Source organism: Danio rerio, chromosome 19, assembly GCF_049306965.1.
Source record: "Danio rerio strain Tuebingen ecotype United States chromosome 19, GRCz12tu, whole genome shotgun sequence".
Taxonomy (NCBI): domain Eukaryota; kingdom Metazoa; phylum Chordata; class Actinopteri; order Cypriniformes; family Danionidae; genus Danio; species Danio rerio.
In genome coordinates, this window is record NC_133194.1 from 38,570,777 (window position 1) to 38,588,417 (window position 17,641).

At 34.4% G+C, this 17,641-nt stretch overlaps 1 protein-coding gene across 2 annotated transcripts in view; it reads right to left on the reverse strand.

Annotated features, from left to right (window-relative positions):
* Positions 1-429: 429 nt before the first annotated feature.
* Positions 430-17,641, reverse strand: part of csmd2 (CUB and Sushi multiple domains 2) — a 560,701-nt gene continuing 543,489 nt past the window's right edge. For both annotated transcript variants that reach the window (XM_688741.11, XM_073931822.1), the window contains exons 65-71: positions 16,760-16,825; positions 16,480-16,641; positions 15,608-15,720; positions 11,434-11,521; positions 7,328-7,460; positions 5,052-5,229; positions 430-752 (exon numbers count right to left, since the gene is read on the reverse strand). In XM_688741.11, coding sequence (XP_693833.6) covers positions 5,070-5,229; positions 7,328-7,460; positions 11,434-11,521; positions 15,608-15,720; positions 16,480-16,641; positions 16,760-16,825 — 722 coding nt within the window. In that variant the 3' untranslated portion in view covers positions 430-752; positions 5,052-5,069. The remainder of the gene's footprint in view (positions 753-5,051; positions 5,230-7,327; positions 7,461-11,433; positions 11,522-15,607; positions 15,721-16,479; positions 16,642-16,759; positions 16,826-17,641) is intronic.

Consider the following 17,641-nt stretch of genomic DNA (forward strand, 5'->3'; position numbering starts at 1 on the left):
ACACGTGCGACGTGTCTTTTCATGCTCTTTCCGCTGGGCTTCTCGAAGGGTCAGACTGTCCGTTCTCAGTCGGGATCATGATAAGATGGTGGCAAATCACCACCGTTCCCTTCGGGCTGGAATGAGAAAAGAGGTGCTACAGCTAGAATCCATGTCTTCTAATAAGCCTCCGAATCTCATTCCACTTCAATTGTGGCGTCAGGGAACCAACGTGTGTCCTCAGCGAAGTCTGCAATGTGATTTCAGTTCAAGGAGATAAAACCAGACAAAATGGGATCCGTGAAAAGAACTGAAAGTATAAAAGTAAAACAAAGTTTCGACTCTCCAGCAACGTGCTTCTCTTTAACTTCCAGCTCACGTGAAGAACTCCTCCACTTCTAGAGTTTAGAATGGACAGAATTAGTTTGACCGGATAATGTTTCTCTTGTCTTGTCTTTTTTTTTTTTTTTTGGCAAGCAAGTTTCGCATGTGTCTCTTTTACCGCAGTCAAACAGGACGTTTCCTCAGAAGGAAAAAAAGAGGAGACAGCAGAAGAGTGTAGAAACAGAGTTTTAGCTAGCAAACACTGATCAGTGTGTCTGTCGATGCACTTTTTCAGCATCGTTGTTAAGGATTTTCACTGTTTGTCACGATTGGAATTGGTTTACAAATGAAAAACAAATCAAAATATATCTCCTCGTCTTTCGTCCATCCAAGTGACCCATTTGTAACTATGGGAACAGTTGTGTGGAGATGGAAAGATTACATCCAGCCTGTGGAAAGAGAAGAGAGAAAAGAGGAGGAATTAAGAATAGAAAAGATAAAGTCTGCAGTGTTGGGAAAGCTACTTTGAAACAGCTTGTTATTCAAAGTTATTGTAGGTACACCAGTGGTTACAGAATGAGAAAGCTAACCACATTGAAGTTATCTGCTGTGAAACATTTAATTTACCATGCTTCTCTGAGTTTTTGCATGCTAAATGCAGTCATTTGAATAGCAGTCCATGTAAACAGAAATGTGTGTGCTGGCGAAAAGATTCCAAACAAAAAGTTCTTAACAGGTTCAAGCCGGTCAGGTGGATTTGCAAGGCTGATCCACAAAATGTTTTGAGTGTGACTTCCACAAACGTTGTTCACCCAAACGTGAACAATTCTGCCATCATTATCTCACTTGTTGTGAGTTTCTTAAGTTTGTATAAATCTCTTTAAAGAATGTTGGTGATGTTTGCGGACAGTCCCCTTTTGACTATTTTTTTTTTCCTACTATGGAAGTCAATGTGATTAATTAACTGTTTGGTTACCAGCATTCTCCAAAATATCTTTTTTTGAAAGAAACTAGGTTTGAATCAACCCTAGGGTGAGTAGGTGATAAGTATTTTTTTTCTTTTTGAGTGAACTATTCATTTAATCCTTTAACTATTTGGTCTAGCAAATGGTTGACCCTATTTCGACTGTTTTAAATAATGACTGTTTTCAGTAATGGTTTACTCACAGCATTGTTGGTTTACAAAAAATAATAATAATAAAAAATCAAACAAACAATCCTGTTGCACTTCTATACTTGATTTTGATTTAATAGTAAAAAAACAAAAATACAAGGAACATGCTAAATAAGAATCTAAAATATTTTATGGCATACTATGAAATTAAAGATAATTTAGTGTTAAACAATGTTTTATTTTGATTATGGTTTTAAATGAATTGGTCTTACACTTTATATTTTATGATTTTCATAGCATGTGTAATTAATTCTGGTATTTTTGAACCATTTGGTAGAGACTGATATTTTAGAAATTATGGGATGTGTTTAAAAAAAAAAAAACTAGCGACATTAGGAATTAAGAAATGCAATCCAATTTTTTTTTTCTTGGTGTGGAAGTTAAAGGGTTAAGATGGCATGTTGTGCTGTCATATTTTCAGATTATGTCATTAGAAGGACATTTCCGACACAAAGTTGAGTGCGAGTTGATTTGAGTTGAGTTAAAAAGTGGGATATATAAAAATACTAAATGTTAAATTGTGATAAAAAGCCCCCTTAATAAATTTAGTGTAAGCTTTGGGCTTAAGCCATCTAATTAAAGGAGTAAATAAAGTTGTCAGGTGAAAGATTTGATATTTTGCTATATGGCTTAATTCCAAAATAAAGCAATGGGCTTAACTTGATTTGTTATGATTTTTGAAAAGAAAATAATGTGAATGCTAAAATTAATTGTATAAATTCTAACAAACACTTCAGCCACATGAAATTCAGATAATAAACCAAGAACATTAAACTCCTTTACCTGACTTCTTGAAATCCAGTTAACAAATCTGGGCTGGAATAGAAAGTCAATGTAAAAAACAAAACAAAACAAAAATAAATAAATAAATGAAATAAACAAAATAAATAATTTAATTTAATTTGACATTTTTTTTTTACTTTTACCATATATTTTGTTGCAGAATCTGATGATTTATAAACTACATGAATATTTCCCAGTTTTTTGTTTTGGTCAGAGTCCATTAGATTGCTTGTTTGACTTTAATGCTCAAAATAAATAGATAATGTGCATTTTTTACCTTCTAAAAAAGAACCCCATTGCTGAAAATCTATTTTAAAAACAGCTGAGGTACTGTTAACCAAAAAGTATTTAATAGCAGTGCTACTTTTAGTTACTGCCCATACCTGCATGTCAGACTGAAGGATAAGATAGAAAAACACAAATAGACATATTGAAAGTAGAAAAAAAGGCAAGAGTCAGAATGATAGAGGTGCTCAAAACAACAGAATAAGACTAAAATTATCACAACAGACTGAAATAGCAAAGGTACAATTTAACTCTTATGTAATTTTCAAAAGCAATCATAAAAAGAATCCTCAAATAGTAAAAAAGCCATATGACAAAGAACTGTTCCAGGCTCAAATCAGCAGAACAGATTTAAATAAATGCGATACAGGGGGGAAACCAATTATAAATCCTGCCCAAGTGCATAGTCTGCTCCTTAGATTAGGTGCTTAAAGAAAAAAAAACTTGGAAAAGGGTATAACAGCTGAGATAAATAAATTAAAATTCAATACTTCTCTATTCTTATCCCCTTGCCTCAGCAGTTTGTTTCTCATTTTGTCTGAGGGCAAAACTAGGCCAATAAAGTCAGTTTCAGAAGTAAAAAATCTCCAGCTTTAATTCCTCCCCACTCAACATTCAAACAAACTAAATGCTGAAAAGGCAGTTTAGGTATAATAGCAGAGATATACAGTAAATGATGCCACTAAATCATTCCAAAACAGCTATGCGAGGATATATTTCTCTTTTTTGTGTCCTTTCCCTGAGGTCTATGTTCTCCTTCAGCTTAGTACACTGAAAGATTTTATTTGTGTATGCCGATGACCTTTGCAGCTCTGATGTCATGCTAGTTTGTACAGTACTTTAATGAAGCATGCTAGGTGTGGATGCAGATTGCTAAGGTCATGTTTTTACACTGAAATCAAGCAGCATGTATATTCAAAAAACAACATCATAAGAGCAAAATTTATAAATGATTAACTATAATCTAAATTCCTAAAGAAGCCAATTTTGATGCTGTTTTAAGTTGAGGCAAATCGGAAAAACATTTGACTACACTGTCAGAACTGGTTTATCAGAACAGAAACCAGTACAACAAGTAGATATAAACAGAGTGCATATATTCCTGGTAATGTACAGTGGAGATCAAAATTACAGAACAACCTACAATCTCCAACATTTTTTAGATATGTAACCCACTGGTCCTATTGCACCCAACCTGGTCTGAGCTGGGATTGGACCAGCAATTCCTTGTATAGAAGTTGGTCGCTCTAACAAAGAAGCTAAAGACCATGGCCTCTAGTGTCACCTTTAGAGGTCAGAGGAGTGAGGTTTACCTTCATAGCACTTTGCTAGCTGGCGTCCGTTACACTCACCCCCCTAAACCTCACTCCCATCCTGAAAAAGCCCCCAAGTGTAACCCACCGGTCCTATAACACCCAATCTGGTCTGAGCTGGGATCAAACCAGCGAGTCTTTGCACTGAAGTCAGCTGCTCTATGAAAGGGGGCTAAAGACTATGGGCTCTCGCGTCTATTGCTAGAGCACCTTTAGAGGTCAGTGGAGTGAGGTTCACCTGCATAGCACTTCGCTAGCTGGCCTCCATTACATATAGCTAGCAAAAATGCATCTATTTTGACATTGACATAGACAGCAGATCTTATCATTCAAGATGTGAAAGCAAAAATACAGATTTCCCTTCAGAATTTTCTATCTCACGTTATGAAATTAGCTGAAGCAGGCAGAAATATATTGAATTAAGTCTGTTTATACATAAAGTTTAGATGTTTAATAACTGCAAAAAATAAACATATGTCTACTAATATTTTCAGATTTCTTGTAAATTAGGTTACAGTAAAAAACGGCCAAAAAAGGGGTTTTATTTAGTACTAAAATCAACAGAATTCTAATAGCCTATTATCAAACCTCTAACACTACACTAACACTACTATTTTATTACTTATAATCTCCTTTCTTGACCAGCAAATAAGAGTCATCTGGACAAAATGTATACATTATTTTTCAAATATGAAAAAAGTAATGTTAAAAAGAGCAATGAAAGTTTTCACAGTATTTCCTATTAAACTATTTCTTCTGGAGAAATCTATTTTAGATTGTATGGAATAAAAAGAAAACAAAATTCAAAAACTTATAAGATGAATATAATTTCTATATTTTAGATTGTCCTAGTTTACAAACTAGCTATCAGAAATTAGTTATTTAAACTAGTATGTTTAAAAAGGTTTCATTCACTTCATTAAACAACATTAAGCAATTGTAGAATTGCAATTTCAAGGGTTAACAATTGTGTCTTCAATTCTAGAACACTGAACTTGTATATACAATATATGGTTTGCATATATAAAAAAATAAAGCCATACATATAATTGCTGCTAATTTTGAAAGAAAAAGAATCTAGTGGCTACAAATTGTTCTCTAGTTTCTTCGCTGTCTGTGTTCACCGCTTTCCCTATCCTGGGACAAATGCGAGCAGTTGAGCAAGAAAAGATGTTTTGTGGTGGAAGACTGACCTTTGACTAGAGCGGTCGCTATACTGCAGTACACACTGTGCTGACCGTGAACTCTGTCTCGTTGGCCATGATGTCAGTGGGCTGGATGTTGCGGTCATACATTGGGTTCTCGAAAGTCGCCCTTCCATTGGTGTTCTCATGGCCCGCATAACCATTAAAGGGGACTTTAGGTCTTTTTCTGAAAGTGAGCAAGACATAATAGGGTCAAAGATAAAACAATTCTAGCCACAAAATTCTAAGTTATAGTCATTTTAAATAGTTGTACTTCACAACTATCCTTCAATCACCAGCTTTTTGTTTTCTGCCACAAAGGTGTTTATGATTTCAATTATAACCAAATGTGTACACTCACTTATTTAAAAAAATTGAATGAGCACAGGTCGGAATAGGTATACATTTATGGTAATTCCTTTTTTTTTTAACTGGACAAAAATGAAGTGTGATTAATCACATCCAAAATAAAAGTCCCAAAAAGGTCCCATAAAATAAAAATAAAGTTTTGTAGATGTTAGTATCAGTATTGTTTTTTTAAGATATGTATTAGCTAGTGTGCTCCAAAACAGTGACAAACTTTGTGTTTAGAAGATAAAACTGATATAAAACATGTAAAGCAGTTTGTCATTTCCACCTAAATGGATCAACGGTTTTATTCACGTCACTAAATACTTCAGTTTCTCATCAAATCATAACCAATCAAAAGCTCTCTGGTATCTGACATGCCCCGCCCCCTTCAAGATGCTTCTTATTTAAATTTCATTTGATGCACTTGAGCTTGTCCACTCTCACTGGCATAGCTGTGGTAAAAACCAAACGCTATTGGCTATTTTTTTAAAAAGGCAAGAGCTACACTATGTCTCACTCTCTCTTTGTGTTTCACTTGAGATTATTTCAAACACAGAATAAAAATTAATATTTCATAAGGCCTTGAAATGTGTGTGCTGTGTATATTTATCATGTTTATTTAAATACATGCATGCATAGATTTGAGAACAAATTTACTTTATATAAATGTAAAATATATACAGTGCTCAACATATACAAGTACACCCCTCTTTCAAATTAATATTTTTAATAGGAAGCTATACAATATTATATTTGTGCATATACATTAGATTAGCCAGTACTGAAGCCAAATCTAACAAAATAACTTTAGATAAAAGTCCAAAACTAGTACAGCCAAATGTATATGTTAGAGAAAAATATTAAATACAAGTTTTAATAAAAAGAGAAAAATTCAAGTGAATCAAAAACATGTAAAAAAAAATTGTTGAAATTTTGTAGGTTGTAATATTTTTTTGCAATATTTAGCTTGAATTGAATTATTGTTTTATTTCATTTTCAAAATATGCTTGGTGACTAAAATATTATTTTAATAAATATATCTGTTGAATAAATCTGTTTTAGTTAAATGCACCAAAATACATTTTCTATATTCACTGAAAAAATGCATCAAGAACATTCACTTGATTCATTTTCAAAATGGGGTGTACTCAATTATGGTGAGCACTGTACATGTATGTGATACAAATGATAAATAAATGATAATATCTATCTAACAAACTTGTTTTGTATAGTTTTGTTTCTATTTATGTGCATATCACATATCATTTTTAGTACGTTATCTAAGTTAAAGCTGCTTTGACACAATATACACTGTAAAAGCCCAGTAGAAATAAAGATGAACTGAATTATTTAATTGAGTTATACATAATAAATATATATAATCCACACACACATATATTATGTCCCAGATAAGGTTATTTTGGATGCAATTAATCATGACTAATCGTCATTACTTTTTTCAAAAGATATACTTTATGCTAAATAACGATGAGACACTATGGGCTCTATTTTCACGATCTAGGCACAAAGTCTAAAGCGCATGGTGCAAAAGCATTAAGGGCTTTTCCAAATCCACTTATGTTATTTTAAGGACGTAAAAACATGATTGTGCTTAAACCAATCAGAGTCTCAACTCACATTCCCTTTAACAGTCAGTTGTGTCGAGCAATGGCACATTTGCTATTTATTGTACATGGCAAACCTTGTAAGAGGGAAAACTGAATGCTTCACTTGAAAGAAAACAGTTAAAAAGAGCATCTGCAGCGCGAGGATAAAGAACAAGCCTTCTCCATTCAACCTCTTTACTTTCTCTTTCACTTTCTCTCTTTCGCGGATAAGGAAATGGTGTTGTACACACTCCTCATTACTCCTCATAATACCCATTAACAGGTACTTTTAACAATAAACAATAGGTGATTTGTGAACTGCTTTACCTGTGTTTGTAGAGATAGAGAGCAAAGCCTGCTATGATCATGGCAATGAAAGGCACTAAAATGGCGGCTGCCACTGAACTGCTATTGGAGGCAAAGTTATAGCCTGGATTCTCCCCATTCGGATCAAGGCCTTCTGTATAAAAACATAAAAAAATACAACATTTACAAATGATTGCTTTTACCTGTTCAAATAAGAATAACAAAACATCCTTTTTATTCAACAGGGAGTCATTGTGTACACTAGCAAACCTCAATTAAAAAGCTTTGTACAAAATAATGTGTTCAAACTGATTTCAAATGCAGCAAATAAGAAATATGTTAATTTGTTCAGATGAATAAATTGTTGTTTTCATAAGTCAAAGCCTATTATCTTGACAATGCAATTTTTTTTTTCAGATATCAATCCACTGCTAAGATGCACTTATCAATTTGGACCAGCGAGTTTTCCTAAACAACAAGAGAGTGTCAGTGCACCTGTTCATCAGACAATGCCAAAAAAGCTTCCCAATAACATCAAGGCTGCAAGTGGGAGATTCAATTAACTAACTCAATACAGCCAGCTCATCAGACCAACAGAAAATGATGAAATATGTGCGCGCACACACACGCACATGCGGCTCCTCTTATTAATAAATCTTCTGTTTGCTCAATCTGTCTGACGATGTTGGGATAGGAGTCTATACAGCTGTCGTTTATAGATGAACGCGCGCCTGTTTCATTACAGCAGGATTTGACAGACCGCTCACGGTTTGGCCTTCACAAGCTGCACACCAAACACTTCCTTTTGCTTTCTGTCGCACAAAATTGTATTATAATAAGGGATGATAGCTATTGTGGGTGGTAATAAACATATTCAAAGTAACAATTTGAATTGATATTATCAGCTTAAGAAATAAAATGTGTATTTTATTCAATGTTAAAACACTTTTCCGGCTTAAAATGCTGAAATAACTGTGCAAATTATAATTCCTTGAATGATTTGTTTGAGCATCCAATCCAGCCTGACAAAGATAGACCACTGAACGGGTTTATTACTTGATAATTCAGTTTTCAAATGGATGGGAGTTTTTGTGAATCAAAACATTGAAAGTGTTGCACAGCTTTTACATAATTTACTTCCCCTGATGCTGTTTATTTTGAACAAGAATCATTTGATGACATATTTAAAGGAATAGTTCACCCAAAAATGAAACTTCCCTCAACATTTACTGTCATGAGTGTATATATGAGTATCTTTCATCTGCTGAACACAAAATGAGATATTTTGAAGAATGCTGAATGATGGCACCCACTGACAGAAAATGGGTAAAATCAACCAGCTTTCTTCAAAATATCATCATTTGTGTTCAACAGAAAAAAGAAACTCAAACAGGTTTTGAACAAATGAAGTGCGATTAAATAATGACAGATTTAATTTGTGAACTTTGGGTGAACTGCCCATTACGGGGTCACACTGCGACCCCAAAATACTAACTAATTTAAATGTTTAAACTTTATACGTTGCCACATTTGTCAGAAAGAAATCTTTAATAAAGTAAAAAATAATTACATTTAGTATGATCGCTTATTTTTAAATATATTTACATGTCAGAATAAGTATGTCGTAAGAGCAATACAATGAATTATTTACATGTATACATATAAAATCAGGGGTGTCACGGTGGCGTAGTGGAAAGTGCTCTTGCCTCACAGCAAGGTTTGAGCCCGGCTGGGTCAGTTGGCGTTTCTGTGTGGAGTTTGCATGTTCTCCCCGTATTCACGTTGGTATCCTACGGGTGAATTGTGTAAGCTAAATTGTCCATAGTGTATGTGTGTGATTGAGAATGTATGAGTATTTCCCAGTAATGGGTTGCAACTGGAAGGGGTTCGGTAGTGGTTCATTCCGCTGTGGTGACCCCTGATTAATAAAGGGACTAAGTCGAAAAGAAAATGAATGAATGAATGAATGAATATGAAATCATTGCAGTGTTTATATGTACAGAACATGATACAAATGTTATGTAGATTACATTAGGCCACTTGTATACAGGATATAAAGTAAACTAGCATGCGATGCTAATGCTATGCTAAGCTAATACATTAACCAGTTATAAAAAAAAATCACTTTAGGGACTATCACTGATTAGTGTGTAATGTAATTATTAATGTTATGTAATGTGTATTTACATAGCACATTTATCGTGTATAGCCATATACCCAATGCCTTCACAATTATGAGGGGGGTCTCTCCACACCACCACCAGTGTGCAGCATCTACTTGGATGATGCGACAGCAGTCACAAGACAACGACGCCAGTGCGCTCACCACACACTAGCTACAGGTGGAATGGAGATATAGTCAAAGAGAAAATTCTGTGAATGGGGTTGACTGGGAGGCCATGAAGCGTAAGGGCTAATGGAGAGAATTTGGCCAAGACACCAGGGTTTTACCCCTACTCTCTACAAGAAGTGCCATGGAATGTTTAATGACCACAGAAATCAGGACCTTGTTTTAACGTCTTATCCGAAAGATGGCACTCACTGAGTATAGTGTCCCCTTCACTATATTGGGGCATTAGAAATCACACAGACTCTTCCTACTGGTCTCACTAACATAACCAGTGAAACAGTTTTCACGTGGTCTCTCATCCAGGTACTGACCAGGCTTAGCCTTGCTTAGTTTCAGTAAGTCTTAGCATTTACAATTACTAACAATCTGAGCTCACAACAGGTTTATCCTTTGTTAAAAATCAATTCCCCGATGGATAAAATAAATTGGGCGTTAATTTCTGAAAAAAAAACAAAAAAAACTGTTGCACTCTGTTTGCTCTTTTTGCTAACACTGTTGATTCAGTAATGACTTTCAGTCTAATATATATTCTTTCAATTTGATTAAACAACAATACTGTAATTTTAATAGGTCTAAAATTAGGATTTCAGATGTAAAATACATAAATAAATAATTAGTTAAGTAAAGAAATATATAAACAAACAAACAAACAAATAAATAAATAAAATTCATTACGTATTTTTGCCCCTGGTAAGTGTATTTTACACCAATTAAAATTACAGTATTGTTGTTTAATGATTATAATTAACACTTTTGTTTATTTTCAGAGCAAGAAAAAGCCTAACCCTTGTGCATCCTTATGGAGATGTTTTTCATTATTGTTTTGTCATCATATTTTAGTGTGATAATGCATTATTGATAATTATATTGGTGCTGGTAAGTTAAAAAAGTCAGTTAAAATTGACAAAAAATATGAAAAGTATTATGATGATCTTTTTCAAGGTATATGCAGGGATCCTAAAGGTAATTTCAATACCTTTAAAAGGATTTTTAAAGACCTTCTCAGAATATTTTAAGACCTCATCACCACTTCAAGTTCTAATCAGTATCAAACCATCAACTTAATAAACATTTGTTAATAAACAGTAACAACAGAAATAAACAGTAGTTAAATAAATCAATAGAGCACAAGCAAGCAACAGAACTCAGATAAGTTTGGGAGAAACTAAGCTTGAAGGAATAAATTACGTGGTTGTTTTCGGCGACAGGCTTCAGCCCCTGTTTAAACTCGTCTTTCTCCAACCAATTTTTCCATTTTGCCATCTTTCGCTCTATTTTGTTTTGCTATTTTGTGGAGAGCTTCACATCACCTTCCCGCATTTTATGCAAATTACGTGACATCACCCGGAAAGAGGAGCTTGGCCAGACGCACCCCGTTCCGAACCAATTGTGTGGATCGAACACCCCGTGGTTAATATTAGAAAGAAAATAAATATATTCATGCTTTTTTGGAGTCAAACACTTAAACAAACTTTAAGACCTCATAAAACATGATTAAGACATTTTAATATCTTTTAAGGGTCTTAAATGCTTTATCAACTTTTAATACTTTTTAAGACCCCACAGACACCCTGTTTTTGAAAGACATTTTTGTCCTCTATATGGATCAATGTGTAGCTATTTTTTGTTTTTGAAAAATTTCTGTTTCAAAAGTGAAATTTTGTGTTTCAGGTTTTGAATGACATAACTACCAACAGTGATTTTTTGACTGCACCAACCCTTTACCAAATAACATTTCAATTAAGTCCTACAAGTCCTACAAAACAAGCACACATACCCAGCCTCTGAAGTCCAAACTGGCCAAAACCCTTTCCTCGAACAAAGCCCTGGTATACGAATGAATCAGATGAAGGCATGTATGACACCTGTGGAGAAAAGTGCAAAACAGTAAGTGCAAAGACTTCTCAAAATGTCAAAAATGAGCCACTGAAAGGTAAAATGTGTCAGCCATGTGAAAGACTACTTATGTTTGACATTTACTTTCCCATCATTCCTCACTGAGGCGTAAAATGTCTACATATTCACATACAAACACACACACACACTCACTGACACATTTATTTATTTTTTAACACCGTACCAGCATTGACGCTATATTCAGGGTGATCTCAAAATATATTACAATAGTTATACAGTTAACAAAATTATATATATATATATATATATATATATATATATATATATATATATATATATATATATATATATATATATATATATATATATATATATATATATAAAAGAATAACAATAGATAAAAAGTCTAAAATACAGATATATAAAAATCTATATTATTTTGCTATCAGAAATAATGAGTCAAAATTAATTGAGTTTTTAATTGAGAAGCTAAAAAGGCTAAATTACCTGCCAGTGGGGTAAGTAAAATTACCTTGTTTTATTCTAAACCAAACAAAAAGTGCTCAGGGGTAGCTTAATCAATGTGTCAGTGCTCTTTGGGTAAGGTATTCATCAGAATAAACAGAAGAAGTAGCTCCAAGGCACTCAAAAAATGTGGAAAAAAAATATTGAAAAGCCTTTATTGACATGGTTATTACTTAAAACTGTGCCTATGCATTTTGGCAAACCCGTGCCTTCATCGGGGTAACAGAGATCAGATACGTCTGGAGTGTCATTTTGAACACTATGGTGTTCATGTCAACAATACTAAAATAATATATTGAACACAAGGTCAACTCAACAATCATTATTAATTCATCATTGAGAGAGAGGAAAAAAAGGATAACGAATATGAAATAAAAAGATGATGAGTGTTAAACAACATATTTCTCAAATAATACAATGTGAATGTATATAGAATAAAACCACAAAAAATATGTATATATAAACAGTTAAACTAGTATAGTGTACAAATGAATGCACATAAGCATACACGTACATATACATACATACAGTCAGGTCTATAAATATTGGGACATCGACACAATTCAATATGTGCTTTAACTGCAGACTGTCAGCTTTAATTTGAGGGAATTTACATCCAAATCAGGTGAATGGTATAAGGATTACAACAGTCTGCAAATGTGCCTCCCACTTGTTAAGGGCCCAAAAGTAATGGGACAATTGGCTTGTCAGCTGTTCCACGGCTAGGTGTGTGTTATTTCCTCATTATACTAATTATTATCATTATCCCTAAGAATTGTGTCGATGTCCCAATATTTATGGATCTGACTGTGTGTATGTATATATTTATGCATTTATATAATCATATAAGTCATTCATATCATATATGTGTATATGTGAGTATATGTATGTATATGTATCAAGTGCCTTCGGCGAACTTTTGCTGTTTACCTTGTTTTATGTTTGAATTTATATAATTTTGCCTACATCTTTGGGAGATCATTTAGCTTGTTTCCAATCATTTACATCTATCAATTAAAATCTATTCATTTTTAAAACTTTTTTTTAAAAATTAAAACCAATAAAATTTTTATTATAATTTTAAAAGCTTTCACAAACCCTATAATAGATTCTATTGTTTTTGTTTTTGTTGTGCTTTGGAAGGTGATATTTATTGTTTATGATGGTAGATAAAATCCGCAACTTGTAAGTTTTTGATTTAGAGGCTAATTTGTTCTATCGCATTCATACAATTTAGTACAATTTGCTCATTCCCCAATGACGGTTGGGCTTAAGGGTAGCGTTGTTTGCCATGCCTCCTTTTTAAAATCGTACAGTTTCGAAAAACTGAATTAGCCACTAAACTAAAAATAAAACGTAAATAAGTTACGTTTCCTCGTAAGATCAGGATGTAAAATTCCACGCGTATTTATTGTATGACCTAAATGTCCACCTTGTAAAAATAAACTGATTATACATAATTTAAAATCAGTCCATTACACTAGAAGTTCACACAGCCACATAAAACGAAATCTTGCACTCTCAGTCTTTTCTTTCTTACATGAAAACACACACACACACACACACACACACACACACACACACACACACACACACACACACACACACACACACACACACACACACACACACACACACAGACACACACACACACACACACACACACACACACACACACACGCACACACGCACACACACACACACACACACACACGTAATATCCACACACTCATGGCCCACACTTTTAATTACACTCTCCCAGGTGCTTGTCCCGAGTGCATTGGAGGGGGGTAGAGACGTCTGGCCCTGATTACCCAGCAATGATTTAACTGACGTTTTAATTAAAAGAAAAACTTTGTCGGTGCTCTCCAATTCCCAGGAGTGACAGGGCATGTGTGTGTATGTGTGCGTGTGGTTGAGGATTTTGGTAGTTACAAAGCAGTCCAAGGTCTGGCCCCAGACAAGAGCCCTTACAGCAGTGCTGAAGCACACTCGTAGCACACTTTAAGCACACTCAGACTGAAGTAAAGCTACAGAAACACGCACCTTTCAAAGTGAGGTTATGGCTTTCTGATGACCACTGCTGCGTCCCAATTCACAAATCTCTGTCCTACATACAGTAGTACTTGAAAAAGGAATGAGTGCTTCCAAAAATTGTAGTCAAAAACCCATTGTAGTCTGTTTAAATGAGTATTCCACAAAAAAAAAAGGTCTAATATTTGTGGTAGAACTTCAATGTTCAGATCTTTAAACATTGTAGGTTTGACATAAATTCAACTGAAATTCAAACATGGGTTTGACTGTTCGCAAAATTGCACACGACATATGCATTTTTAAATTTAATGATCTAATAGAATTATGATCAATAAGTCTTGACAAATAATTTTGTTAACTATTAGTCAATAAAGTTAATCACCCTTTAACTTAATTCTCTAAATTATAAATGATGTTTTAAGTCTGTTTAATGTAATTTAAATTAAAATAACGCATAAGGTTAATTTGATTTAAATATAAAAAAAAATGTTTTTAACAGTGGAGAAAAAGTGGAAAGGATAAGATAAAAGGCTTTGAATGATTAATCATTAATATGCAGCTTGCTTAAAATGATTTGTGTTCACTTATTTCATCTGCAACAACATTCTGATCTTCTGTGTTTGGTTATGAACTTTTAATGAACAGTTCTGTGAAAACATGAGTAGATATTTTTTACCTGAAAGACTTGGGGATGACACATAACACATTACTTTATGCTAGAAAATTAAAGGCAAAGTTCACCCAAATATGAAGACGTATTATTCACTCGGCCTCAAGTGGTTCTAAACTTTTATGAGTTTCTTAATTCGGTAGAACACTAAAGAAGATATTTAGAAGAAACCTGGAAAGCTAACCATTAACCTCCATATAGAAAAGAAAAATCTATGGAAGTCAATGGTTACAGGTTTCCATTATGTAAGTTTGACACACAGTGGTTGAACTGGGTATTGCGCTCTTGTTCCTACACTCCTTTTCCCCACCACCAATCGTGACACTATGCCTTTAAATAAATTTAAACTCACTGGGCATCTAACTAATTAACAGTACAATATTGACATTAACAAGAAGTTTGACCCAAAGATGCCCTTAATTTTTTTGTTGCACGCTCAAAAGGGTGAACTTTTCCTCCACAAAACAGTACATACCTCTAGGGCATTTTAAATGGGACCCAACATACGTCTACATGGAGAGCAAAAAGGACTTGCGTCAACATAAAAGCAAGGCTGTTGAAATCAACTGTAAGAAGCTTCCTTTTCCCTCAACAGCCAGTCCTCGGTTAGCTAGGTCAAGTTAAATTGCGGCTAATATTTGATCTAATAGCTTCAAAGCAAACAATCTATTTGAATCTAATCCATTACAACGTGAAAAATCTGTAGGAACATCACAATGATTATTATGCCCACGTTTGGCTCTGCGGGGAGTCTCGCCGCTTCAGCCCGTCAGGATAATGATTGTACGGATGCGTTGCGTACTTGGGCTTCCCATGACAACTGTGAAGGAGATCAGAGGAAACAGAAAGAGGAATATATACGTACATGTCCATCAAGTGCCCAGTTGTCAATTTTGAACTTGTTAACGAAGATCTCCACAGGGCCACGAATCTGATACACCTGCAGCAGCAACTGGGCTTCTTCTTTCTTAAAGATACCTGAAGGAATAGAGAAAGTGCTCAAAAATGAGTTTAAAAGTAATTGAGAAGGTTTTGTGTTGGTTTTATGTTGTGTCGACAAGCACACCAAATAAACTTTAACAAAGTGTTTTACTTCTGCAATCATCAACTAAAAAGTAACTTTGCATTATTAGTTCAGTTGTCTTGATTCAGTTCAAATATGCTGGAAGGGTTGGGACTTTATTCCACTGTGGAGACCTCTAAAATAGAGACTAAGCCAAAAGAAAAAGAATGAATGAGTTTAACTAGGTATATGACGTGTTATGGCTTATGTTATTTAACAATCTAAATAGTTTAAATTAGCATAAATATGAATGAAATTATGAATCTACTGGTCGAATATGGTTTTGAGAAGTGATTCAATTAAAGATACTTTTGAACACATAGTACTAAGGGTCTACATTGGTAGTATCTATGATATTATTTCCTCATATCATTGTTTTCTTCACCTATTGCTTGACCCATTATGGCCTATTTTTGTTGAGCGAGAGCAACATTCAGCAAAAATATGTTTTTTATGTTCCATGGAAGAAAAGCATAGTTTGAAATGAGTAACTAAAAACAGAACTTTCATTTCTGGCTCAACATTTTCTTTAAGAGAACACACACACATACACACACACACAGGCACAGTGCTTTGGGCAGTACAAGCCCGAAAAATTGAATTACCCCGCTGCTGAAGCATCACAAATGAGTGGTTGGTAAAATATGTTGTGAGGTTAAAATAAAAACACTCACCAGCCAGATTGAGCTGAACTCCGCTGTGGTCCATGAGAGTGCCATTGACCCGATTGCTGAACGCTTCAAACGCAGTTATGCTAAGCATTGCTGGCTGCTTCTTCCCTAGATATTCGTATGAACCCCTCCAGAGAGAGTTCTTCGCAAAAACCCCACTTGGCACTGAGATGGAGATACAGAAATAAAAGAAAAGAACTAAAGTAAGACAAGAGTTATACATTTCGGTTTTAATGAACTTGACTTTAATTGAAAGATGGTTCTACTTTATGATGAAACATACCCGGTTGCTTTGTGTTGGGTGGCTCTTGCACTGTTCCTACGGTTTTTCCACTTGGTCTGTTATCAGCTGTGGGATAAATCATAGATGTTGTTAGAAAAGTAAAGAAAACGCAACAGAAATTAGGTTTAACTTGCTGTACACACTGTATTACTAAAATGTACAACATTACTAAAATGTATTTTTGAAAATAAATAAATACATAATGTTTCAGACAGAACACACAGAAAATTAGGAGACCACTCTTTAGTTACCAGGATTCATTGGATTTATTTGTTATGGCTTTGAGTAATTTGGTTTTGTTTGTTTTTATTCTATAGAGTTCAGTTTTTTCCAATTTGAAACTAAATTATTGTCATTAAGAGCTATGTTTTTGTCAAAAATGTATGTCCCACTTTATATTAAGTGGCCTTACCTAATATGTACTTACTAGGGATGCCACGGTTCTCAATATAATATTGAACCGTTCGGTACGACCTCCATGGTTCAATACGCGCTTTTGTGAATTGCGGTTTTCTCGGTTTTGCGTTTAAATAATTTATGTGCGTTTTATATCTCCTTGAATTAACTGTGTCCCTCTAAATCTATGAGCTGAGATGAGGAAACTCCTCCCCGCTGGTAAATATCCAATCACTTTGCTCTAAAGTTAGGGGGTGCTTGATCATAAATCCACACTTTAACATGGCGAGCTGCGATGAAGTGAGGCTGAGGCAACAGTACGAGGAAGCACCGGCAAAGTGAGGCAACAGTACGAGAAAGTGCCGGCGTCTTTTTAATCTGCAGTGTGAGGACATTTCAGTTTTTGCCGGTAAGTATAATGCCAATAATAGAGAAAACGGTGAACAAAAAATAACTGTGTGCAAGCATTGTTTTACACGTATAACC